General features: G+C 37.8%; 2 protein-coding genes across 3 annotated transcripts; both read left to right on the forward strand.

The window, feature by feature from the left end:
- Positions 1 to 8,527: 8,527 nt before the first annotated feature.
- LOC139954133 (transmembrane protein 168-like) lies at positions 8,528 to 14,060 on the forward strand. 2 transcript variants are annotated; one of them, XM_071953806.1, is made up of 4 exons: positions 8,528 to 8,747; positions 9,933 to 11,275; positions 11,934 to 12,208; positions 13,270 to 14,060. In XM_071953806.1, exons 2-4 carry the CDS (start codon positions 10,005 to 10,007, stop codon positions 13,818 to 13,820), a joined length of 2,097 nt encoding a protein of 698 aa, XP_071809907.1. In that variant the 5' UTR covers positions 8,528 to 8,747; positions 9,933 to 10,004; the 3' UTR covers positions 13,821 to 14,060. The 2 variants fall into 2 exon arrangements, with proteins under 2 accessions (XP_071809907.1, XP_071809908.1); XM_071953807.1 differs by having other exon boundaries at positions 8,584 to 8,655.
- A 5,126-nt stretch (positions 14,061 to 19,186) lies between these two features.
- Positions 19,187 to 27,592, forward strand: LOC139934044 (transmembrane protein 168-like). Its single transcript, XM_071928327.1, has 4 exons — positions 19,187 to 19,376; positions 21,309 to 22,623; positions 23,341 to 23,570; positions 24,461 to 27,592. Exons 2-4 carry the CDS (start codon positions 21,314 to 21,316, stop codon positions 24,991 to 24,993), a joined length of 2,073 nt encoding a protein of 690 aa, XP_071784428.1. The 5' UTR covers positions 19,187 to 19,376; positions 21,309 to 21,313; the 3' UTR covers positions 24,994 to 27,592.
- Positions 27,593 to 27,990: the final 398 nt, after the last annotated feature.

Genomic DNA, 27,990 nt, shown 5'->3' on the forward strand with positions numbered 1-27,990 from the left:
ACTGTCATACATGCCATAAACATGGCCTAACCCAGTGGATTGTACCGATTTATTGGGCTAGGTCATCCCTTATTCTTATTCTTATTCTTTATTTGGCCATTAAACAATAACAATATACAAACAGACAGTATGTAAAATAAATAATATAAAAACAAAAGTAAATACAGAGCAAGACAAACAGTACGGTACAGGAAATTACAGAACAACCCTAATGTGATGGCCAGCCCCCCGATTTCACGAAACTCATCGCAAGTAGCGATGCATCGCAGGGTTTGCGAAGCGTCGCAGACCTAAGACACGTCGCGTCTGCGACGAGTTCCACAATCCATTTCACCAAACACGTCGTAAGCGCGACGAGTCGCAATACAAACTATTTTCATTCTTAATAAAAACAACCTTTTGGACGAGGATGAACTGCTAAAGTTCTGCGGCTGTTTTATGTTATGTACAGCTTGGTCATGAAACAGTCGTGTATTATAGTTCATTCAAGTAGGCAGTTTCAGTGAAATTAAATGCAGGTGATTTTTTTCTCTGACAAGATGTGGTCTGTTAAAGGAACACGTTGCCTTGGATCGGTCGAGTTGGTCTTTGAAAAGCGTTCTGTAACCGTTTGTTGTAAAATGTATATGGTTAGAAAGATATTGTAAAAGTAGAATACAATGATCTACACAAATATGCCTCGAAACTGCGTGGTTTTCTTTTTACCCTGTCGACTAACACGGTCGGTCACTTATGGGAGTCAAAATTTTGACTCCCATAAATGGCCGACCGTGATAGTTCGCGACGTAAAAGGAAAACCGTGCAATTTCGAGTGATACTTGTGTGGATCATTATATTCTACTTTTAAAACATCTTTCTAACCATATGCATTTCATAGCAAACGGTTTCAAACGCTTTTAATAGACCAACTCGTCCGATCCAAGGCAACGTGTTCCTTTAAGGTGTATTATATGGAGTAAAAATCAATTTAATATTTTGAAATCTATTGTTTGGTTGCAGAGATATAACGTTTTTAATGAGCGTGGATCGTCCAAAAAACGTACCTGTTTTCAAGTTCAATTTGTTATGTTTTTCTTCATATCGGCCACGGGCAAGTTTAACGCACAGCCTATGGCAAAAGAGGGCGCACTATATGACAAGCTCCCTCTACCAATGGGGAGGTTTGCAGACTGTGCGATGTACATGTACACGTGCGTATTTAGGACAACTTTGCAAGAAATGGTTGAACAAAACCTCTCGGAGGGAGAAGAATATATAAAATCAAATTACACCAAATTTTCACAAGTTAATCTTAAAAGTATGGGAATTAGCACTGACAAAGTTGCATTCAATTTTGATAATTATCTCAGGAAGAAATCTTGATTAAAAAAACGGAAAACGCCGACAAAAATAGGTTTTCATGGTAAAAGCTATGCGACTAGATGTACCATGTGCGGAGTTTTATTGGCTACACGATGATGTAATCGTTATCTCATTTTGTGTAAACATGTGCTCCCTCATCGTAAAAAACCATCTTCGGGCTTCTTCGGCTCTTTCCGAAGATTTCCGAAATCCGTTGTCCACGGGGTTCAAAGGTGACGTCATGCACAAACGAATGGGCGCTACACGTGAGGCCAAGAATCCGGTTTCTGTCGTTGCTCTCTATTTTTTACAATATCTCCAAAACTATTTATCTGATTTCAAAACTTTTTAAATGTAAGCACGAGGAGAGAATGCTCCTGCCTGCTGCCAAGTCTCATAGTTGTGAGTTGTACGAAATGTGACTTATGATTTAATACATTTTGTTCTTTTTTTCGGGGCTGCGTGTGTGTGTGTTTTGGTACACATGAAATCAACTTGATGAAACTGCCTAATTCAAGATGGCAGACACTCAACCATTTCGGACCAGCGTTTAGGTTTTGGTTGTTTTGGTTGGTTTATAATTATTAATTGGTTGAGTTGTTTAAGTTTGTGTGTACTTTGTTATGCCTGTGTTTGTTTTCTTTTACCCGTCCTTTTTTTTTTGGGGGGGGAAGGTAAATTTCCATTTGTTGTCTAGTGTCTTCCCGATTGGTTCACGGAAGTTACATGTGGTAATTGTTATGTCCTTTCATGCATTTTGTGCGTAAACAAATGAAACATAGCATTCTTACGACGACCCTATGGGTCGTCGTAACTTACAACGTGTTCTTCCCCGTTGTCAAGGAACTTACGATGTATCCAATGCACCATAACTTTGATGAAATGGATTTCATACGCAGCGCAAGTTACGACGTGTAACCGGTCGCAACTTGCACTTGCGACGCGTCGCAGCGCTTCGTGAAATCAGGGGCAGGATCAACAAAAGTATAATTAAACACTCTGTAGCTCGAACACCTGTTAATCCACTCACATAGGGAGGCAAACTCACTATATTATATACTCTCTTTGGAAAAATAAAAACAATTAAAAGTAAATATAAATAATCTGTATACGTTACACAAAGCACAACTTGAAACAACAAAACCAAAAATAAAAACCAGAAATTAGACAAGCAAATAAATAAATAACCAAATTGTTAATCAAAACAATGTAAACAAAAAGTAACAATAAGTAAATGAATAAATAGTTGGAAAGGTACATGTAACAAGAAATATAGCAACAAATAAATCAAAATATGGATGGATAAACAAAAAAATAGGTCAATAAATAAACAGACAAATTGATAAAATAACAACGCAAGCAACGAAAAGTTAATCAAACTAACTCCTTTTCCAACATACATACCTTTACATCAATAAAAGGATGATTAAATATGAATAAAGCAATCAAAACAACCGATCAATTAATAAACAAATAATCAATAAACCAGAAATTAGATAAGCAAATAAATATTTAAATTAATAAATAACAAAAACTTTGATATTTTATTTCTGAGTTACATGCACTCATCTGTCTATCTATCCACTCATTCATTCATTCACCCATTTTTTCCCTTTATTATATCCAACTGCAGGTATAAATGTAGAAATCAACCTTCAAGCAGTACTGGACTACCATGAAATAATGCAACTACTCCTCCGCCCCACTAGCCTTTTGTCAAGGCCTTCGTGGCTTAGACACTAGTTTGGTAGAGCCGTGATTCGAAGAGCCTGGAAGGGGATATTTGCAGGCTGGTCAAACCTTCCAGTCATTTTGAATGCGGATCTATGAAGCAATGAAGGCTACAGTCCCCCTGGTGGTACACAAGAGTATCAGACCAGTTGTCAGTAAAAGTTCTCATGCACACTGCATAGTCTCTACAGATTTTAAATATTGTGGGACAGAAACCTCATTTCATATTTGGGGAAAACAACGAAAGTATACAAAAATCACATACCCATGTCAAAATGTTACTTTTGACATGAATACTACAAAATACAGTATGCTCAAGTTGCAGTTAATGTTAAAAAATGTTTATGTAAAACGCGTTTAAAAAACTCAACCATATTATGCGCCTTGAACACCCAGAAGGGTGGATATGTGCGCATTTTAAGTCTTATTATTACTATTATTATTATTATTTAAAGGCAGTGGACACTATTGGATAATTACTCAAAATAATGATTAGCATAAAACCTTTCTTGGTGGCGAGTAATGGGGAGAGGTTGATAGTATAAAACAAGGTGAGAAACGGCTTCCTCTGATGTGCCTTAGTTTTTGAGAAAAAAAGGTTAGTTATTTTATGCATATGTTGAGATACACCAACTGTGAAGGCCAGTCTTTGACAATTACCAATAGTCTCCACTGCCTTTAAATAATGATAGTCCATTATACTATAATGTATGTTACATGAAACAGTTTCCTAGCTACTACTAGACCATTTTTATATTATTTGGATGTTGATATCAATGACCAAATGTCATGGTTGAAAATAATAATAATAAAGCATGCAAAAACATTCAATGTAACTTTTAAAGGCACTGGACACCTTTGGTAACCAGTCTTCTCACTTGGTGTATGTCAACATAATGCACACAAAACAAACCTGTGAAAATTTGATTCATTCGGTCGTTGAAGTTGCGAGAGTATAATGGAGGATAAAACACCCTTGTTGCTCAAGTTATGTGCTTTCAGATGCAAAATTCGAGCTTGAATTCAATCAAATATTTGAGTGAGAAATTTTTGTTCTTCTCACAAACTACGTTATTTTAGAGGGAGCCATTTCTCACAATGTTTTATACTATCAACAGCTCACCGTTACCTGTTACCAAGTTCATTACCAATAGTGTTCAGTGCCTTTAATATGGGAATAAAAGGGTAGCGACAGGTTGTTGCGTGTGATCGGCTCGGGCGAGGGTCTTGAGCGCATGGCAATGACCCTGCAAGGTTTAAACGGACATTTAAGAATGAGTCGCTACTTTTTTATTCCGAATCATAAATGCCCTGTTGTTAAAAAACATTACAAAAATACAATTACAGACACTTTGACCATTTAAAATTTGAGTTTAAAATGTTTAATGTTTAAAATGTTCAATACATTTTCACACAAAAACGGTTTTTGGGATACATAACTTTGAGTGAGCAATGAATGCTCACCCATAATAGGACCTTGGTCAGACAATTTTCTCACAAGAAAAAGGTTTAAGTTCAAAACAATTTTAAAGTTGGAAGCACTTTCTATTATTATGACAGATTTCTGTTAAATGCATATACTGTAGCTATTTATTTTGATGTGACTAGAGCGCTAACACCCCATTATACACGCATTAAAGTTTTGAAGCCGTGTGGGCGCATCAAATGTTCATGTACAAACGAATACAAAAAAGCTTGATATTTTGTACGGCAATTGTACGGCTATTTGCATGATAGTGCATTTGTTATTTTCTATGTGTCATCGAACCAAAAGGTGCAGCAAATGTAAACGCACAATCTGCTGATGAGCGTCCAAACTGCGAGCGTCATTTGCGTCATGTTTAAAAGGCATGTATACTATTTTAAGTTTTTGTAGCGCAGACAGACGCTAATGGGCAGTTGCATACGAAAGCGCACACGCCGAATTTAAAAAAAAAAGCGTCAATGTGAATTAAAATCTTGTCATAGTCATGCAACACATCAAACATGTCTGTGCCCAGGGTGGCTTCAAAACACAGAGCAAGTTAGCGCTATATAAATGTAGATTATTATTATTATTATTATTATTATTATTATTATTATTATTATTATTATTATTATTATTATTATTATTATTATTATTATTATTATTATTATTATTATTATTATTATTATTATTATTATTATTATTATTATTATTATTATTATTATTATTATTATTATTATTATTATTATTATTATTATTATTATTATTATTATTATTATTATTATTATTATTATTATTATTATTATTATTATTATTATTATTATTATTATTATTATTATTATTATTATTATTATTATTATTATTATTATTATTATTATTATTATTCAGTATGTATAGCTCTATGGTTAAACGCAACCTTTATATTTGTTTTTTATGTGATTATTTGACATTAATATGTGGAACTCAGTTGTGTAATTGCGATGGATATTTTTAATAAACCTGTTTTATATTAAATTGAATTAATTTTGTCAACTTTAATTTGCACTGCATTGATTAAGGTTCTTCCTCTTTAATGCTTTATTCTGGCCCTATGCTTTAGCACTGTGTAGGATTCTGTCCCTATGCTTTAGCACTGTGTAGGATTCTGTCCCTATGCTTTAGCACTGTGTAGGATTCTGGCCCTATGCTTTAGCATTGAGTAGGATTCTGTCCCTATGCTTTAGCATTGAGTAGGATTCTGGCCCTATGCTTAAGCACTGTGTAGGATTCTGTCCCTATGCTTTAGCATTGAGTAGGATTCTGGCCCTATGCTTTAGCATTGAGTAGGATTCTGGCCCTATGCTTTAGCACTGTGTAGGATTCTGTCCCTATGCTTTAGCACTGTGTAGGATTCTGTCCCTATGCTTTAGCACTGTGTAGGATTCTGTCCCTATGCTTTAGCATTGAGTAGGATTCTGGCCCTATGCTTAAGCACTGTGTAGGATTCTGTCCCTATGCTTTAGCATTGAGTAGGATTCTGGCCCTATGCTTTAGCATTGAGTAGGATTCTGGCCCTATGCTTTAGCATTGAGTAGGATTCTGTCCCTATGCTTTAGCATTGAGTAGGATTCTGGCCCTATGCTTTAGCATTGAGTAGGATTCTGGCCCTATGCTTTAGCACTGTGTAGGATTCTGTCCCTATGCTTTAGCACTGTGTAGGATTCTGTCCCTATGCTTTAGCATTGAGTAGGATTCTGGCCCTATGCTTAAGCACTGTGTAGGATTCTGTCCCTATGCTTTAGCATTGAGTAGGATTCTGGCCCTATGCTTTAGCATTGAGTAGGATTCTGGCCCTATGCTTTAGCATTGAGTAGGATTCTGTCCCTATGCTTTAGCATTGAGTAGGATTCTGGCCCTATGCTTTAGCATTGAGTAGGATTCTGGCCCTATGCTTTAGCACTGTGTAGGATTCTGTCCCTATGCTTTAGCACTGTGTAGGATTCTGTCCCTATGCTTTAGCACTGTGTAGGATTCTGGCCCTATGCTTTAGCACTGTGTAGGATTCTGGCCCTATGCTTTAGCATTGAGTAGGATTCTGTCCCTATGCTTTAGCATTGAGTAGGATTCTGGCCCTATGCTTAAGCACTGTGTAGGATTCTGTCCCTATGCTTTAGCATTGAGTAGGATTCTGGCCCTATGCTTTAGCATTGAGTAGGATTCTGGCCCTATGCTTTAGCACTGTGTAGGATTCTGTCCCTATGCTTTAGCACTGTGTAGGATTCTGTCCCTATGCTTTAGCACTGTGTAGGATTCTGTCCCTATGCTTTAGCATTGAGTAGGATTCTGGCCCTATGCTTAAGCACTGTGTAGGATTCTGTCCCTATGCTTTAGCATTGAGTAGGATTCTGGCCCTATGCTTTAGCATTGAGTAGGATTCTGGCCCTATGCTTTAGCATTGAGTAGGATTCTGTCCCTATGCTTTAGCATTGAGTAGGATTCTGGCCCTATGCTTTAGCATTGAGTAGGATTCTGGCCCTATGCTTTAGCACTGTGTAGGATTCTGTCCCTATGCTTTAGCACTGTGTAGGATTCTGTCCCTATGCTTTAGCATTGAGTAGGATTCTGGCCCTATGCTTAAGCACTGTGTAGGATTCTGTCCCTATGCTTTAGCATTGAGTAGGATTCTGGCCCTATGCTTTAGCATTGAGTAGGATTCTGGCCCTATGCTTTAGCATTGAGTAGGATTCTGTCCCTATGCTTTAGCATTGAGTAGGATTCTGGCCCTATGCTTTAGCATTGAGTAGGATTCTGGCCCTATGCTTTAGCACTGTGTAGGATTCTGTCCCTATGCTTTAGCACTGTGTAGGATTCTGTCCCTATGCTTTAGCACTGTGTAGGATTCTGGCCCTATGCTTTAGCACTGTGTAGGATTCTGGCCCTATGCTTAAGCACTGTGTAGGATTCTGTCCCTATGCTTTAGCATTGAGTAGGATTCTGGCCCTATGCTTTAGCATTGAGTAGGATTCTGTCCCTATGCTTTAGCATTGAGTAGGATTCTGGCCCTATGCTTAAGCACTGTGTAGGATTCTGTCCCTATGCTTTAGCACTGTGTAGGATTCTGGCCCTATGCTTTAGCACTGTGTAGGATTCTGGCCCTATGCTTAAGCACTGTGTAGGATTCTGTCCCTATGCTTTAGCATTGAGTAGGATTCTGGCCCTATGCTTTAGCATTGAGTAGGATTCTGGCCCTATGCTTAAGCACTGTGTAGGATTCTGTCCCTATGCTTTAGCACTGTGTAGGATTCTGGCCCTATGCTTTAGCACTGTGTAGGATTCTGGCCCTATGCTTAAGCACTGTGTAGGATTCTGTCCCTATGCTTTAGCATTGAGTAGGATTCTGGCCCTATGCTTTAGCATTGAGTAGGATTCTGTCCCTATGCTTTAGCATTGAGTAGGATTCTGGCCCTATGCTTTAGCATTGAGTAGGATTCTGGCCCTATGCTTTAGCACTGTGTAGGATTCTGTCCCTATGCTTTAGCACTGTGTAGGATTCTGTCCCTATGCTTTAGCACTGTGTAGGATTCTGTCCCTATGCTTTAGCATTGAGTAGGATTCTGGCCCTATGCTTAAGCACTGTGTAGGATTCTGTCCCTATGCTTTAGCATTGAGTAGGATTCTGGCCCTATGCTTTAGCATTGAGTAGGATTCTGGCCCTATGCTTTAGCACTGTGTAGGATTCTGGCCCTATGCTTTAGCACTGTGTAGGATTCTTCCCCTATGCTTTAGCACTGTGTAGATTCTGTCCCTATGCTTTAGCATTGAGTAGCATTCTCTGACACTTTCGTCATAAAAACTCATGCCATTCTGCAAACACATTATAATGATCCATGATTAAAAAGGCAGAGGGCGCCCTATCTAGCCCTCCGTTGGTTTTAGCAATCATTGGTTTTGTACAGTACTATATGGAGTAGAGCAGAAAGCACAGAGGTCAATGAGTAGTGTAGAATCCTACTTCGCCTGTGTGGTAAAATTTTTGTTAACATATCTTGCAGGGTATAGGCACTTTCGTATCTTCCGTACACACAATAGTAACTGCACAGATTCTGAGATTGTGAGAAAAAAAGTAGGGGAAAACAAGGGTAACAACGATGAATTGAGTCATTTTCTTTTTTAAAGTGGGCTGGATATGAAGTAACTTTAAGTTTACGGTGGAGCGTCTTCGTAGCTTCAGGTATCTTATTTAATTAAACTTTTGGACGTGAATCTCATGTCACCTTTTCCATCCATTCATATTTGTTTTTCATTAGAAAAAATAGGCCTACATAAAAACCATTGCATTTGGCTAAAATATCGTTTCCGGTCGCCACTTTAGTTTATCTCCTTGTAATTAATGCCAAGTTATAAGGATTGACATTGACGGGAAGTAAAGAGAGAGAGGAACAGGCACGTTGAACTATTTTAAATAATGTTAAAAATCATACATAGGACATTTTTATTTTTTCAGCCTCGGGTGCTTGTTAATGTTTTGTTTGTTATATTTTGTTTGTTTGTTTGTTTGTTTGTTTAGATGATCTTCCCATCAAGGGAACTAGGCAAGCTCCCACAAGGGGATGTAAACACCACCAAGCTGGCAACAACAAATCTCTCTCAAACATTGGTTTAACGTCTATGATTATGTCCTAACTTATGAATTGCACAAATTAATGAAGAAATTGTGATTCATTAACTAGATGACAATATTTATTCTAGTCATTGTGAAATCAGCGGTTAGCTGGGGAATTCAAACCCACAACCTTGTGATTGCAAGTCGTGCAGTCTAACCACTTGACCACGGTGACATTGTTTTGTCGAGTTGATTTTCTTTCATATTAATTATTGTTTGTCACTTATTATTAAACTCCCAACAACTATGTAATTTTACATGGTTATAAACTACAAGGTTAATAAAGTTCAATTCATAATGTAATGTTTATCGTCCATAAAATGGAAATTTGCTTTGTCAAACATGCTGTTAATATTAACAGCAACAATATGGATAACTTTCCACATGGCACCACCACTTTTTCACTCATTTTTACAAAAAGGGATATCTCATTGAGGTAAATTAGATACTATATTATTTCATATCGAAAAAAAAAAGTGGTGGCGCAAAAATTGCACAGTCTACATGTAATTCCAAAAAAATAAAACAGTCGCTGTGCTATTAAGATAATTTAGATCATAATAAATATTTTGTTGATACATTTTTAAAGTCTTGCACTTTAAAGTTATCCCTTTTATAGTGCGGCATCAAAAATTGTTTTAATTTTTAAATTATACACACTTTAATCAACAACTTTATTTTCATACAGCGAGTAAAAGTAAACAAACAAAAAGTTTTTTATATTGTAATCATTGTTATGATTTATCGTTGCAGGTTCAATGAGATGATGTGATCAGGCTTGAAATCATCTTCAGACTGAGAAGGGTTTCTTAACCCAGTGTCTTCATGCACTCCATTCGTTATTTGACCAGCCACATCTTGGCCTTACCCCTAAGAACGATGGAGCAGAGTAGGAAAGTGAAGTGCGGCTTGTACATGCTGGCGTATTTGGATTACATCATCCTGGTGGCTGCGTTAACAGCAGGCCTTTATGCCAGTTGGCTCAAAACCGACAATGTTATGCTGATTGTCATCGGTGGTTGTGGCTTGTTCTTATTTGCATTCTGTGGTATGCTGTACTACTATTTTGGCTTGGTGGATATTAGTTCCAGTTTCACTCATCTCTGGTGCGGTTGTCTTCTTGGTCTCATATCGTTTGTACACATTGAGACTTACCAGGTTCAGGAGGTTCCTGTTGTAGTCACCACAGTGATGTTGATGACAAGTATGGTAATCAAAGTGTTCTGGGCTGTGGTGCAGCGCTTTTGTGGTTTAGTGACGTATTCATCTGTCTTATTAACCCATGTGGAGATATTTGAACTGGTTGGGTTCTCAGTGGCCTGTTTCTTGCATACCCAAGCCATGTACGCAATGTGGTTGATGGTGTTTGCATGTGCTTTCACACTGATGACAATAAGGCTGAAAGTGATTCTTGCCATTCCTTGCCTCGCCATGTTTCTTACCATATCTATAGCAGCTTTCATTAACACAGTTGATCTGTCATTCAATGTTGTTGCATTGAGTTGTTTCTTTGTTCGTCTCTTTGTGGACCCCATTCTTGATTTGTACTACTGCAGTCTGTCGGGCATGGAGAGGTGGGATGTCGTGTTTAGCACACACCGATGGTTCAGGAAGATCTGTATCCTCTTGGTGCTTGCTTTTGAGATTGTGTTTTTTGTTCTTGCTGGAGAGTCGACTGTTAACCATGAGGAGTGGTACTACGCTGTTCCCGCTTTCATCGTCTTTGGTTTACTGTGGTTTTGTCTGCACATTATCTTCATCATCTCATGCTGGACATTTACAAACAAACTGACGGAATGCTACCAGGCATACTGCGGTGTACAGGGAGAGACCAATAGGAATCTCGGTATGGTCATGGCAGCCAAAGGCATGCGCTTTGTCGCTCTCATCTCTCGAAACCTCATCTTCACAACGTTCATCACCACGTTGCTTCTGGGCGGGGTGTCTTGGCAGGATAACAATGCAGCTTTCATGGCAAGTTGGTTGATAGTGCTTCCTATTGAGAGTATGCTGCATGGTGTGCTGTATGAGTTAGGGACGTCACTTGGAGGAACATGTACGGGGTACGCAGTTGTTGGCCCATCAGCCTTTTGTAGGTAAGGGGCAAATGTGCTAACACATAAAGAACTTAATCAAGTATTCTGTATTTTATTAAAGTGATCCCTGTCTACATGATAGTTAAACATGTTGACTGGGCAGCACCCTCGAACAAAGGTTTTGACAAAACAGGGAGACCGCCAAATTGGAGGAAAATAGCTCAGTTGGTAGAGCACCGGCACATTAATCAGGGTGTCGCAGGGTCAAATCCTGCCCTAGTCAACTAATCTTTGCTCAACCCAAAATTATTTGAAAGTGTACCCAGTCAGTTTCCCTTGTTGTTATTACTTTTTTCAAAGTGTCGACAATGTTACTGCACTATTTTAGCTATCTATAACAATTTAGTATCAGATGAGGGAAAAAAGTAAGAAATATTCAAAATATATTTTGAAATGTAAATTTGGTATTAAAAATTAGAAAAAGATTGTTATACGTACGTCTGTGTACAATCGTCAAATCAGGGCCCAATGTCATAAAAAGCTGCTTAAGCACAGGAATGGCTAAGCACAAACAAATTATGCTTAACAGAATTAGGTTTCCAGTCAAAATACCATGTCACATGTACCATCTGTAACTAGATTGAGAAAGTTTTTGTCAATGATGTTAGCTTTAGCGGTTCTATAAATTGTTTGTGTTGTTTCCCTCCTCCTAATACAGAGTTGACGGGTCTCCGGTTCTACTCCCAGCATCCAGCATGGAGGAAGTGAACAGTCGCTCTATTAGACTCCTCAGCACCATGCAACGTTTCTTTCTGCATCACATGATCGATGTCTTCAGCTGTGATTTCTCCACCAGTGGGCTCAGTCTCACCACCCTCAAGGCTAAGATGAGAAATTTCTTCGCTCGGCAGATGCCAGATGGTCCGAGGTTCGACACCTACCTCGTGTACTACAGTGGTCATGTGCATCCTAGCGGGGACTGGGCATTGGCAGGTAGAGTTTTTCGCTGCCCATTATTGTCTATCTCTTTAAAAATTCCTAATAACATCTGAAAACCTGGTTCATACCTTATTGAAAGTGCATCATAGATCCTCTGTAGGCCTGACGACTTGTTGTTCCAACATAATCCAGTTAGGGTTCTGACGCCAAGTACATCCATGGAGATTTCGTTTTACTGATACCTTCTCACAAGATAAGAATGGTTAGAGTTGAACAATCTGATAACATTTAGGAATATTTAGCAAAGACAATTTGAGGGTGAACTAAATATGGACAGGAAAAACAATAAAAGCATACCACTTTGCTTGTGTCATGTAGCAATTTTTCCAATGGTTGTATTTTTATGGAAGTACTTAAAACGATGTAAAAAGTGTTTCAACATATGATGGATATGCAGGATTTTCCTGCATTTGAGTGAACTTAACTTGTGGATGATATGAGCTTTGAAATGGGCAAACTTGATATTGAACAAATTCATTCGCAACTCATCCTCACCAATTTACCATTTTGTGGATAACTTTCCCATAACTTGTCCTGAAACAAATTTGAGATGTAGTTTCCATTGGGTTGATGTTGTTTAGATGCCATATATAGGTTTATCACATCATATTGGCATCCCTGATCCATTGATGGCCTACGCAGCAGACACATTTAATATACTCACCCATATTTGTTGACTGGTAGATCACGGACTCCTCTTTCTTCTGTTAATATTTCTTGCCGATGTCCTCCATGGTTTTTACATGAAAGTGAAACGAGGACGTCCTCGCTTTGTTAAATCATATTGACATGGGTCGTTCAGATTTGCGCTTGTATGAGCACTTCCCCTGATCTTGAATGTGTGTGTACACATTTGCTGTCATCAGGCAAGAGGAATGCAGCCCAGGTTCCGCTTTTGATGGGGGTTTTTTGTTGGGAGGGGGGAGATTTCAGATTTTAAAAGATCTGTTCGTGCAAGCATACACAGAACAGGTTCCATTTTCTACAAACATTTTTTTTGTTTTTATTGATAAAAAAAATCTAGTAAACATTATTTTTCTTCTTCTTTGATTCAGACAATGAAGTCTTCAAGTTTGAGTCCATCCTAGAGCTATGGCAGGAAGCGAGCATCAAAGACTCTCAATCAAGACTCATTCTGATTCAAGACGCAAACAGCTGTGTAGACTGGCTGAAACAAATCCCTAAGAACACTACCAACGTCATCGCATTGCAGGGCTGCGTCATTGGCAAATCAAAAGACCCAGAGACCGGGGCGTCGGTGGCAGTTGGGGACTTCACTCATGAATGGGTAGACTTCAACTGCTCTTCAGAGAGCAGCCACACGGCAACTTGGAAGGAGGAAGGGAGGAATGTGAAAGCGGTTTATGCTGTATCACGTATGTGGAGTGAGTTTGAGTTCCATAGACCGACGGATGAGGATATTGAAGAGCACTGGCAGCAGAGCTTCCCTCGCTTGACACACCCGCTAATCAAAGTCCTAAGGATTCCAAGTGCTCTGGACAAGTACAATTTTTCTTGCTGGAACTGCTTGAAACGTTGGAAGATGAAGTGGTTACCCCCTCATGTCATCAATACAGGACATGGTTTTAAGCTGGTTAGATCATGACCTTCATGAAGAACCAGGCTTGTAGGAGACAACCTTGTAGGAGTCTGTACACCATGACGTTCAAGCCTAAGGTTGTGGACTGATTAGTTCAAGAACTTCCCACATTAACCAAGACAGAATTCCTGAGAGCTGCTTAAACAAATACAGCATGAATGCTTCACGTTAAAGGAACACGTTGCCTTGGATCGGACGAGTTGGTCAAAACAAAAGCGTTTGTAACCGTTTTTTATAAAATGCATATGGTTGGAAAGATGTTTTAAAAGTAGAATACAATGATCCACACAAGTTTGCCTCGAAATTGCGTGGTTTTCCTTCTACTGTGCGAACTAACATGGTCGGCCATTTATGGGGGTCAAAATTTTGACCCCCATAAATGGCCGACGTGTTAGTCGACGAGGTAAAAGGAAAACCACGCAATTTCGAGGCATGTTTGTGTGGATCATTGTATTCTACTTTTACAACATCTTTCTCCCCATATGCATTCTATAAAAAAACAGTTACAAATGCTTTTCAAAGACCAACTCGACCGATCCAAGGCAACGTGTTCCTTTAAGAGTTAATTTCAAATTGGTAGAATGCCGACTAATAACCAAAGAAACATGTGAAAAGATTTGATTTTATGTACTGTAATTTTCATACCATAATGCTACGGTTAATGAACTGTTTTTTTTTTTTATACCTTCAATGCTCTGCACAGTCTGTATTTCTGGCGGCTTAAACACAGAAACGTGTAAGCTTTGACAGTTTGAGGAAAAGATCCGTTTCAAATCCTGTCTTCTCTACATGATATGAAAATCAGAAACTTTTTGATACAGCTGATAGTCCAGGCAGTTTAAGCCAGGTTCATACTTCTTACACTTGCGATACTTATTTTTACGTCTCAAATTCCCAACAAATAATTCAGAAAAACTCTTGCAAAATATTTGCAACGAAAACAGAGCTTGGATGTCAAAATTTGTACCACATTCATATTTGCAGGAAGTATGAACCAGGCTTTATAGTTGTTGACATTTTGTTGACATTGATGAACCTATTACATGGAGCCTTTCTCAAACCTCGGCTTGGGCTCCGGCTCAGGCTTAGGCTCAGCGCGCTGTGTACGCAGCTCTACCCTTAACCTGCATTTTCAGCGTGAATTGCACCAACATCAGCACGCGGAGCCTGAGCCTAAGCCGAGGTTTGAGAAAGGCCCATGTTGTCCATATCTTTGTTGTTTGGGGGTGCAGTTAGAAGCCATTCAACCTGTAACTGACAGCTGTAACCCGCGATCACACCCAAGGTCACAGTACAACCCGGGATCTCATGCTTGCCATTTACAATGTGTATGTAGCTGTCCGCTATTTATGTGATTCGGTGGGACAAAGAAAATGGTGTAAGATTATTCATTCATACATTAGTCATCAGCCAACATTGCACTTCGACCTTTGAATCCAAAAGTGTCAGCAGCTCGGGTAAACTTGGTTCTTATTTTAAAATCAGATAGAGCTAACTGTGGAGATGAGTATAAGTTGTTGATAGATTTGGAAAGAGTTGTAAAACTACATTTGGAAATTACATGATTCATCACACAAGGTTGAGAATTTGTTGTTAAAAGTAAGTGCATTTTTTCCAAAAAAATTGAGTTTGCCTTATTTAATGAAATAATCGTTTACATGAAGGTTTCGTTCTTATTGAAGGGAACAGTAGTTTTGGGGTGGAGAGAAGGAATCTCTTAGAGGACACTTGCAATTTCCAATGTAGCAATTTAAAGGGCACCGAGGCAATGGTTAGGGGCATGAGGCAATTGCCTCTGTTGTTTTCTTGAAGAAGGAAGATTGTGTCCCTACTACCAAGGTACACGGCTTACCATTTTGATAATGCAAACAGAGGGGAAATAACCTGGTGTACACATTAACTGATGGAACTGTACACACTTGTGGTTAGTATTAAGTAGTTTACTAGACTTCATGTTAATTGTGGTGTGGTTAACTTCCAGATGTTTTGGATTTTCCCTAACCCAACAAGTATTAAATATATTTTATAAGCTGAAATATGATTACTGGTAAAGTTTTATGTTTTGTCTGTTTTTGAGCACTTTCAAAATTTGTAAGATTATACTCTGTTGATAGTGTATGGTATTTGTTTCAACATATGGCTACATTTATACTTAAAGACCTGCTTGAAAGAAAACGTCAAGTCGTAGCAAACTCCCAGAAATGACATCAAAGCATTGTCATTTTGACATGAGTCGTCAACAGCAGAAGTGTTTTTAGTTTTTTCAATACGTTGTGGTTGGGGCCTGATTTTTCAGAAGTGTACACATCAAAATTACTTTTAAATGGTGAAAAACTTATTGTAAACAAGTTAAATAGCATTTCCGTTAAAACATTCCGCTCAAGCAGCTGTTTAAGACTAAGAGTGTTGTATGGAAAAGCTTACTGGAAACTTGATACACAGTCAGATGGATCCACTTACATGTGATATCTTGACCACATTATTATTTATTATTGTCAGGGAATGAAATCAAGGGATCCTTAAAGCATGGAGGTCTAATTCTACCTCCATGCTTAAAGTGACTAGCACTCTAAAATGTAGCCCTGAAGATACCTGTGTAGAGAAGATAATGTAGAAATGTCAGTTTTAGATGTGAGAGGAAAGCCCTAATACACGTACACTCTGCTGAACAAAAACACTAGAGCTTGAGTTCGTTGCTCTTATCCGCTCGGCCACAACACTGTTGTCTCAGGAGTCTGATGACTTATTGTCGATTGAGCTTAACTTTACAAGTTGATGTTTCATGTTTGAGTTTGGGTCACACAAAGTGCAGGCGCTGGTCATAGACATTCACTTATTTTGTCTGCTTCACTTTTGCAACTTATACAACTTTGTTCAAGCATCATACAAATTTTCGCAGAACTTCCTCTGATTAAAGAATGCGTTCTGATAACGCTGTCAATATTAAAACTTTGTGCATTGTATGTTTATAGTATGTTTAGTACAAGTATAATGCTACAACACATGTATTACACATGTAGGCTAAATCACAAAATCATAGAGAGCCAGTGTCTTTGCAAAAGCATTAATTAATTGTTATGTTGAGTTTTAAATTTGTAAATAAATAGAGCAACGATGTTATAAAGCAAAGTAATAAAGGGAAACAAAGTCTCCAATACTAAAATAATTAGTTGTACATGTTCAGTTTTGTTGATGTTTTTTGCATTTTCTGTGCACTTTACCGGACGATATTTGCCAACTCATTTGGCATGAAGAAAGGGGCACATCTTAAAACTTGTGCTGCTGTACTTTTATTCATTTTATGTGGTAATTATGACTCCAAATGAACAATTTCTCATGGGAATGGTGTACTTTCTTGCCTGCCATGGAACACACTGGAATGATCACACTTTTTGTAAACTAGGTTACATGGTCTAATGCTTATGCGGCAGAGAAGGTGTGTCACACCCCCCTCCCAAAAATGTTCCCATACATTTAAACACACCCTTTTCCTCTTGTACTAACCTCCCATCTAAATTCCTGTTAAGAATTCCTGAGATTCAAAGAACACATTGAAGAAAACAAGGGGCCGGGACGAGTACACTGTACCACATATGGAGCACCAAATGCTTTTGTTCAAAGGCTGGGACTTATCCTAAACCCCATCAAAAGAAAAGAAAATATGGTTATTGCAACACATCTGGGCCCAATTTCATAGAGCTGCTAAGCACAAACAATTGCTTAGCATGAAATTTCTTCCTTGATAAAAACAGGATTACCAACCAAATTTCCCTTTGTTGCATATTGCTTGTTACTGGTATTCAACTGTTGTTTGCTTATCCTGAAAATCACTTGAAAATGTGGTTGGAAATTGTGTTTTTATCAAGGAAGAAATTTCATGCAAAGCAAATTTTTGTGCTCAGCAGCTCTATGAAACTGGGCCCAGGTTCAAGCAACTGTTTCAAAATGAAAATGTTTTGTGTGATTGTAAATGTTGGCAGTCTTTAAGCATTTCAAGTTTTGCTATAAATCAGAATTATGAACTGCTTTATTATCAACATCTGAGTTTTTAGTTGACCTGATTACGGCTAATAAAATCGATGCCACTGGTGTCAAATACAGCATGTGTGTGATGATATGCAGACTGCAGACAATTGGACTGCTGGCCTCGATACAAGTAGGAATGTGACGCAATCATTCAAACGTAGGGAATTCCCCTATGATGAATAAAAACAATTTGCCTGTGAACAGCTGTTTAAATGAAAATGCTCTGTAACATGCATGCCATCTCAAAGCAATCTCAAATTGTACTGTTTATAAATGAGAATGATACTGATTTGTAAGAGTTTACTACACTTGCCCTATCTGTTTGCGACTCATAAATTATGCCACTGTGTTATGCAGACTACATTTAAGCCATGCTAATGTAGTCTTGTAGTATTGTATTGTCAGACTTAAAAGGGACTTCCCCAAACATGAGAAATTCAGATTTTGCAATAACAGGCCCCTGGCCCAAGTCCATAGAGCACAATAAACTAGCTATGTATAACAACACAATAAAGGTGACCAGCCAAAATACATTAATTGCAACGTCCTCTTGTGAAGGGTTATCCTGCTCTTTTATGCTAGGAAGAAAAATCATTTAGTAAAAACTTTTGGCTTCGGCAGCTGATACCTAGTAGGCAGAGGGTTCATAACATGACACTACTTACACGAACACCAACACAAAATTGTGCGCTTTGGCCCTGCTAATGGCTTTGTAAGAAGTACATACCCTTACTATAAATGGACCCTTCTGATCAGAGGGATATTATAAATTTGTTGCGTATGAACTAACGAGCTGTGTGGCTGAATTGTATGTACTCAGTCTTGAAGCATTATCAAATCTTCAAACTTGTAAGCTTTATAGACTGCTTCTCAACATTTTATTTTGTTAAATTTGACTTGTTTTACCATTTATGGGGATACACACCTATGTTTTTCTAGGTACCTACATGTATGTCCCGACATTCTTAATGTATTTTCCTCGTCCTACTCACCCTAACCCTAGTGTGAAGGTCAGAGCTCAGAGCAGTCACCATTGTATGATTGTCTGCTGACTATAGGTAATAATAAAGAAGAGCTGCGTTAGTCTGATCGATAAAACAAGGAAATGGCACTTAATTACAGCAAAACTGCAAAAGCTTTTGCAGCGACAACTGCTTTGCAACAAAGGAGACAAGCAAGTACTATGCAAGAAAGATACGAGTGAATTCAATTAAGGGTGTATGTAGTCCAACATGTACAGCCACTCAACATAGGTCTCCCCCCCCCCAGTCTGATTTCGCAATACTTCTAATATTAGCAGCTTGGTTTTAACTGAATGTGTCATTTTTTTAGGTAATGGGGAAAATCCCGCCACGTAGCCTACCCTAGAAATGAGAAATTTGCCAGCTACTAGAGGGCTTTGTAAACAAAACACAGACGTGACCTAGAGTCAGTGTAGTATTTTTGTCAACCAGAAAGGAAGACTGCCAATGAGGATAGAAAGAAATGTTCTGCAACTGAGATTCTCAAACTGTTGCCGATTACATTTGAGTGGAGGTAAGATTCATTGTTTGAATATAAAATATGTTTCTTTAAGATTAATCCAGGCCTGCTTACTGCATCCATGGCCCTGGTCATAGACAACAATGGTGTCACTCGACAATGATGTCTTTTGACTATGGTGTCATTTGACTATGGTGTCATTGACAACGGTGTCATTTGACTTTGGTGCCATTTGACATTTGACTATTGTGTAATTTGACTATGGTGTCATTGACAACGGTGTCATTTGACTTTGGTGCCATTTGACTATGGTGTCATTTGAGTTGTGTATGATTTCGTTTGAGTAGGCCACCTTGCAAAAAGTATTGCTGAACCTGATTGCTTGTAATGTGACAGTTCATAGAATGTTTTTATGAACTGAGACAATTGATTTATTGAACATTAGTACTTAACTGTATTTCATTTTACAGACATCATATTTGGTCCTAGAACAAAGTGGGAATATTTCATCTAGTACAAAGGCTGACCACCATTAATCACATGGTGTAAACTTTTAAATACATTTCACAGTTTTTCAGAAATGTTCAAGGGCAAAAAAAGTTGGAAATGAGACTAAAAAAGGAAAAACATCATGCCTCATTTTACCTTATTTTATGCATGGCTTCAACAGGCATGCCAGCCAGTAGCTGGGGCTGGGTACTAGCTTTAACTTATGTCATACCCTTGGAATTTTGTGTATCAATCTGCAAGACCAGCTGGCATTATTCGGCTTTGGCAGAGTTTTGCATGATTGGTCATGGAAAATGTTGTGTTCGGATAATAGACCAATAGGAGTATTCAATTTGTTTTCTGGCCTGTGAGAAGGTGCAACAAATTGAGAAACAATTCTCATTTGGGTTTTGTAGATTCTGTGGGTAGGCATGCCCATGCAAATGACTCATACTGTAATTGAGTCATGATTGTATCATCGGGGATTTTTGGCCATTTCATTTGGCTAAGAGAATAATCAACTCAATGTAACTTTTAAGCTGGGAGAGGTTAATGCACAATATTTTTCTGGTTTGAAATGAGTTTGGGGGAAAAAAAGGTATCAAGCTTTATAAATAATAAATAATACTAACTCTTATATAGCGCATTTCAAAATAACCGTACCAATGCGCTTTACATTAGTGCCCTGGTCATAGGGCCAATAACATCCCTGTAATGTTTCTCAGCTCCCTTGGGAGTATATAACCTGGGCAACCATACATATCGCTCCATAGGCTTTTTCATTCACAATATCAACCTCTACCCTCGCAGGTACCCATTTATACCTCTGGGTGAAGAGAAGCAATTATAGTAAAGTATCTTGCTCAAGGATACAAGCATCACTACCGGGATTCAAACCCGCACTCTGATGACTTGAATTTGATACTCTTAACCACTCGGCCATGACACTCTAAGCTTAAGCTTTGTATGCATTGTAGTGCGTAACAGTGAAAAGCACTACCTCGAACGAAACAAAGTGTTACTACTTTTATGCAAAGTAGTTAGTATACTGTAAGAGGGCATTGTAAATTGTTCATTAATAGTTCACCACAACCTGTTTCTGCTAAAGTCTATCTGTGAAAAGCAAGTTTTCACATTTTACCTTTACAAAATTGAACCCAGAGCTATCTATTTTTTTTTAAATAGTCCCATTCCTTATTTTGTTAATTTACTTAATAGGTAGTACTTTCCTTTGTGTGTGTTTTGATGGTGGTTTGTTCACGTCTCTTTGTAAATTTTAATATAGCCTCCAATGGCGTTATTTTTTTAATATAAACTTGCTGTATATTTTTTGTATGTAACTATTTTTATATGTAACTATTTTTGTATGTATTGTAATTTTTACTATCTATCTATCTTTCTACATGTATCTATCTTAACATGTTATTGTATTTAATGTTACTCTGTAAAAGAACCGAGTTTCTCTCTAAACCTTTGTTCTTCTTTCTGCATTTATAGGTTAGATGGTTTCAACCATGGCGGAAAATGACAGCAAAAAGTGTGGCCTGAACTTGATTGATGCTGTGGATAGTTTTGTCCTTAGTTTATCTGTCTTGTTGGTTGGCGTGTGTGGCCTGTTGATTTCTTACAGCATTGATCAATTAGTCATTGGTATTGTTGTTTGCATTGGATTGCTGATACTGATTGGTCTCCTTTGGTTAATTTACTTTTGTAAATCAAACTGCAACAGCAGTACCGGTAAACATTTCTTCAGTGTCATCATTATCTGCATCCGTTTATGGTGTAGTGGTGTTCTTGGTCTGATGTCTTTTGTAGATATCAGTGACATCCGGAATGATTGGAAAACTGCAATAACATGGATGCTGGTTGCAAGCATTATCATCAAAGCTGTCTGGTCATTTATGCAGCGATGTCTTGGATTGATTAAATACTCCCCAAGTCTAGTGACTTGGGCTGAGGTGTTAGAGCTTGTTGGTTTCTCGGTGACTGGATTATTAGTTATTTTGCCAGAGGACAAGACACTTTTTTCCAAATATGCTTTCTGCTTGATTTTGGTTTCCTTTGTTGTCATTATTGTAGCAGTAAGACTTGTAGCTTGCAACCCCTTCGTCATTTTCATTTTGTTTGCAGTTCTTTTTTGTCAAGGTGTTTTTTTCATTACTGTTGATGTACCTTTCTTCGATGCTGCATTGGGTTGCTTCGCTGGCCGCCTGTTTATGGACCCTTTCTCTGATTTGTTTTCTAGAAACATATCTATCAATGAGAGACTGAATTGTGTATTCCTGAGTAAACCTGGATGTTTGCAAAAGGTGTTCATATTAATAGTCATTGTGTTTGAGAGTGTCTTTCTTTTTCATGCTGGAGTTTTTGATATCTACCATCAAGAATGGTACTGGATAATGATCTTTGTTCTCCTACTTTTGCTTTGGATTTGCTACCATTCATATTCCATTCATTTGTACTGGAAACTTTCCAACAAAATCTCAGAGTGCACTAAGGCCCATAAAACCTTGAAGGGAAAAGCTAGCATGGAGAAAATGATGGCAGCGAAGGGGATGCGTTTACAAGCTCAGTTTGCACACTGTCTCGCCTTCTATACATTTGCCTCCACTGTCCTACTCGGTGCAGTCACACTGTTGATTCCAGATGGAGAGCAACCATGGCATAAAGACGAAAAAGCAGCAGTTGCAGCAAGCTTTTTGATAGTGTTTCTTGTAGAGGGAATGTTCTATGCAGCCACAGATACACTCCGGAAGTCCCTACCAGGGACTTGTACAGCTTGTGTCATCATGCCTCCTTCAACGTCCCATAGGTAAGAATTACAAAAACTAAACAACTATTCTAAAGTCATCATCTCATACCAAGTATTGAGTGCAATGAAGAAGAGTAACCTCACTTGTGAGGAGTCATTGCATCTTTCGTGGAATTGTATTGATGAATTTGGGGTAAAATAGAAATAACCAAAACATTTTGACCTGTGACAAGCGAGCATATTGACCCGATCGCCCAATATCATCCCATTAATCTTTCTTGTGGCATTTAGGGGTCAATGTTCCTGTGTGTTATACAGTGTAGCACATTACTTAGGCACCACAGCATTGCAAAGCTTACCATTATTATTTAAGTGTAATTTTACTCTCAAAATGGCGAGCATGTCAGACAGCAGTTGTGTGTGACATATAATGCAAGGAACCAATACTCAGAAAGTACATCAGAATAAATTTATAGGTTATGGATTCACAACTATTGATAGTCGCTAATAACTTAAACACAGACAGTAATACTAATAAACATCTGACTGAGAAAGAATTTGTAGCTGAGGTCACAAAGCAATAAAACGTAAGGCCTCAGAGCTCAGCGGTACACTGCTGGCATTTTATTGCAGGCTGCTCTTCAATGACAACAAAAATAATAATGGCCAAACCAAAGCACTGGTTCTCCACAGCTTTGGTTGAATATTATGTGTCACTGGCTGTCACTTCATTTTATGTGTAAGCTTTTGATGTGTTCTTTCTTTGTGCAAATATAGACAGTCAGAGTTGAATGAGTTGCGGAGATCAATCATGGATTTCTTTGATCTTAATGCTATACCTTGTAGCATTGAATCCTTCGTGGATGGGCTTTCAATCCAAACCCTAGAGGGCAAGCTTAAAGGCTTCTTTGCTCAGACAACTGATACCAGTCAGCGGAGGTACGACAGCTACGTGATTTTCTACTGTGGTGATGTAGATAGCGATGGCAAATGGGAGTTGACAAGAGGTTAGTTTGATTTCTTTTTGTCAGGTTTTATGAACAAACTTTCTGGTCATGTACTTTAAGAAACTACCAATTCGGCCAAGTAAACAAAGGTGACAAAGTAGCACTTGAGTACCTGAGAACTATAATAAGTAGTGTGTTGTGGCCGAGTGGTTAAGAGCATCGAACTCAAGTTCTGGTGGTTAAGTGATGAACGGAGTGTGGGTTCGAATCCCGGTGTCCTTGAGCAAGATACTTTACTATAATTGCTTTTCACCCAGGGGTATAAATAGGTACCTGTGAGGGTAGAGGTTGATGTTGTGTTTGAAATAGCCTTCTGTGCGCACAGCAGCCCTGGCTGTATACTCCTCGGAATATATCCTAAAAGAATGTTATTGGCCCTATGACCAGGGCACTAATGTAAAACGCATTGATACGAATATTGTAAAATGCGCAATATAATAGTTATTATTATTATTTAAGGACACTGGTATCCGAGCATGAAGTCCAACAGTGATACCTAGTGCAAGTACGAGTACTGTATAAAACCATTTACTGGTTATTTGCAGCCAACCAATCGATTTGGCACGCTGGACTCAAGCTATTGTGTTTCTGACCAGGACACTATGAGGACAGGTCCAGATACATGTACGTGTGTTCTTTATTAGCAAGACACCTAATAATTACTGCTTGGATGGGATTAAAAGGTCCCTTTTGTGTTTTGTTCCACATGTTAAAGAACCCAATACACTTTAACACTGACCACCATTAAGAGAAGGCTTTGTTAACCCAGTGTATGTGTATGTACTTTGTGATGTCGGTCAATGGCAAAAAAACGTTGAATTGAATAGTGGACTTGGTTTTGACAGTCAGGCTAAAAAATGCTTCCATTATTTTTGTCGTCTCTTCAACAGGAAAGTTCAAGTTTGAAAACATGCAACGGCTATGGAATATCTGCAATACTGAGGGACTCCAATCTAGGCTTATCTTGATCCAAGATGCAAAACACTCCAAAAACTGGCTGAAGAAGATCACCAATGATGAAAACAACGTAGTTGCAATGCAAACTTGCAAACTGGGTCAATCAATAGACCCTGAAACTGGGTTTGTGCCAAGGGTTGGGGATTTCACCCGTGATTGGATAGAGTTTAACAGCTCAACTGAAAACAGTATCAATTGGAAGGAGACGGGGAGAAAAATCAAAGCAGTCTATAAAGTTTCTCCTCCATGGAGTGACAATGAATTCCGCGTGCCTAGTGAAGAAGATATGACAGAGTTTACCTCAAAGTTCCCTGTTAAATTGCAATGTTTGATAAAAATTGCTTTGGAGCTAGCTGAATTTAGAGAAAAAACCATATGCCCTACCTGTTGGAAACGTTTTACTATGAGATGGTTTCCCCCACCTTTTATTGATACTGGACATGGCTTTAAGCTAGTTAAATCTTGATTGGACATTGCTTTATAACTAGTTTAAAAGTCTTAATCGGGCATTGGTTTTATGAAGCTAGTTAAATCTTGATTGGACATTGCTTTATAGTTAGTTTAAAAGTCTTAATCGGGCATTGGTTTTATGAAGCTAGTTAAGTCTTGATTGGACATTGCTTTATAACTAGTTTAAAAGTCTTAATCGGGCATTGGTTTTATGAAGCTAGTTAAATCTTGATTGGACATTGCTTTATAACTAGTTTAAAAGTCTTAATCGGGCATTGGTTTTATGAAGCTAGTTAAATCGTGATTGGACATTGCTTTAAAACTAGTTTAAAAGTCTTGATCGGGCATAAGCTTTAAGCTAGTTAAATCTTGATTGGACATGGCTTTAACTAGTCTTGATAAGCAATGACTTTAATGAGCTAATTAAACCTCGATTGGAAATGGCTTTAACTAGTTTAGAAGTCTTGATTAGCATTGGCTTTAAGCTAGTTAAATCTTGATTGGACATGGCTTTAACTTTTCTTGAATAGCAATGGCTTTAATAAGCTAATTAATTCTCAATTGGAAATGGCTTTGACTAGTTCAGAAGTCTTGATTAGCAATGACTTTAAAGCTAGTTAAATCTTGATTGGACATGGCTTTAACTTTTCTTGAATAGCAATGGCTTTAATAAGCTAATTAAACCTCAATTGGAAATGGCTTTAACTAGTTCAGAAGTCTTGATTAGCAATGGCTGTAAACTAGCTTAATCTTGATCCGACACGGCTATAGTTAAAAAAACTTGTATAGCAATGGTTTTAAGCTAGTTAAATCTAGATTGGACATGGCTTTAACTAGTTCAAAAGTTTTCAATCGAGTTAAGTCATGATTAGAGAAATATTACATATGACATGAGAAAGATTAAAACTTGTTATTAAAGGGCTATCGCAGATTTGAATAAAAAGCAAAGCATTGTTACACAACCTATAGTTTTCTAACTTATCTGTAATGACCCAATAGATTAATTTGGCCTGTTGCTTTAGACTCAAATTCTGGATTCTGTGCCGAACTCTTGGCTTGTATCATCAAAGGCACACATCTAATTGCCCTTCTTTTGTAATTAGATATTTGTTGTTTTATTTTGAGTAACTATTATGTAACATGCAGTTTCTATTTATAATGATTGATTGGGGAAAAAAATTAAGAAGACAATTGTAGAGTAACAGGAGATGTTTTAGAGATGTACACGATAAACCTCCACCCTCTGCTATATCACTTGCCACTTAAGTCTCTGTGTTATGTTATGTGAATTACTTAATGACCATACTTAATAACATGCACATTGCACATAATTGAAGTATGTCATGGCTAGATAAAAACCAACCATTGTTATTATAATTGTCATCACATGTTAGAAGAATCAATATATTTTGTACTTACTGAAGTCAATACACAGGAATGGTAATATGGTAACATAAATAGTTTCAAACAGAAACTCAAAGTTTGTACCATCAGAAAGGTCTGTCTGAAATATTGTCAAAGTTGAGAAAATACTTGTAGCATATATCAAGTTCTAAGCCAAAATTCACTAACAGTTAATGTAAATCAGCACATCAAAACAAGCACCAAAATTAGTGTGCAAACAAAATGCCTGACAAAAACATGAAACTGTTTTCATTAATAAACAAAAAAAAGTGACTTCTACAATTCAATGAAGTAATAAGACCTAAAGATTGATTGTATGGCGTGTGTCTTGACCAAGAGGGTTAGTGAATTTACGCATCCCAGAACCAAAGAAACATTTTAGATTTATAGTAACAATGCAGTAAGTAATTTGTAAGTATTGATGCTTTTATTTTTCCTTCTAAAGCTTCCTGAGAGTATTTTTGTAAATGATTCAATGCTGTATAAATGCACTGTGTGTTTTTATTTTTGTACAAACTAATTTCCGTACAGTTTTCATTAATAAGGCCTATGGCTGTGGGCTGCAGCTACAGTGTATTCAAGAATCCCTGTGAGTTTAGTGATACCAAATACACTACGCATGCCAAGGGCCTCTGAACAAGGGCCTCTCCAATCAAAACAATAAGCCAACAGTCATAACAAAATTGAACGATCTGCACCAATCAGAAACAATTAACTGTCAAAAGGAAAGCACTGTTTGCAAAGTATTAAAACAAATTGTTTACATCGAAGACAATATTTCATCAGAGTGTCTGTATAGATTTCAATAATAAATAAAGAAAATAGAGGTTAAAAAAATGGACTAAAAAAACCAATCTCTTCATCTCAGGAGCCTGTTTTTTCCCCTTCTGAATGCAGGAATTGGAGAACAAATGCATTTGAACATGCACCAAAATGAATGCAGTCTTCAAAACTTCGCTATAGTATAGTATCTAAATTATAAACCCTGCTTTTCAAGAATAAAATTTATGCTGCTGGTGTCATATACCATGTTGGTTCCCTCTTGCAAAAATAAATAAAAAAATTATTTTGTATTTCATTATCTATAAAATAGCTATCACATAGTAAGTTTGACATTGATGTAACTAAAAATGCGTATTGCGGGATGAAGTATTTAAAATGCAGACTGTTGTACTTGGTACATGTAGGAATGTGAAGCAATTGTTCAAAGGTATAGGGAATTCCCCTATGTTTAATAAAATAATTTTGCTTGTGAACAGCTGATGTTTTAAAAGTGAAAAGTCCTTGTAGTATTGTATTTCTCAGAGGTAAAACGGAGACAAAGTCCACTGGCCAAAGTTGATTAAAGACACTGGACACTATTGGTAATTGTCAAAGACCAGTCTTCTCACTTGGTGTATCTGAACATATGCATAAAATAACAAACCTGTGAAAATTTGAGCTCAATTGGTCGTCGAAGTTGCGAGATATGAATGAAATAAAAAACACCCTTGTCACACGAAGTTGTGTGCTTTCAGATGCTTGATTTCCAGACCTCAAATTCTAAACTTGAGGTCTCGAAATCAAATTCGTGGAAAATTACTTCTGTCTCGAAAACTACGTCACTTCA

Source organism: Asterias amurensis, chromosome 2 (genome assembly GCF_032118995.1).
Source record: "Asterias amurensis chromosome 2, ASM3211899v1".
In the NCBI taxonomy this organism is placed as follows: Eukaryota; Metazoa; Echinodermata; class Asteroidea; order Forcipulatida; family Asteriidae; genus Asterias; species Asterias amurensis.

Excerpts from the sequence above, each read along its gene's own strand:
- LOC139954133 (XM_071953806.1), top strand. The coding sequence starts at position 10,005 with ATGCACTCCATTCGTTATTTGACCAGCCACATCTTGGCCTTACCCCTA. Across the intron at positions 11,276-11,933 it reads GGCCCATCAGCCTTTTGTAG|AGTTGACGGGTCTCCGGTTC; the intron begins GTAAGGGGCAAA and ends CTCCTAATACAG. Across the intron at positions 12,209-13,269 it reads CGGGGACTGGGCATTGGCAG|ACAATGAAGTCTTCAAGTTT; the intron begins GTAGAGTTTTTC and ends TCTTTGATTCAG.
- LOC139934044 (XM_071928327.1), top strand. The coding sequence starts at position 21,314 with ATGGTTTCAACCATGGCGGAAAATGACAGCAAAAAGTGTGGCCTGAAC. Across the intron at positions 22,624-23,340 it reads CCTCCTTCAACGTCCCATAG|ACAGTCAGAGTTGAATGAGT; the intron begins GTAAGAATTACA and ends GTGCAAATATAG. Across the intron at positions 23,571-24,460 it reads CAAATGGGAGTTGACAAGAG|GAAAGTTCAAGTTTGAAAAC; the intron begins GTTAGTTTGATT and ends TCTCTTCAACAG.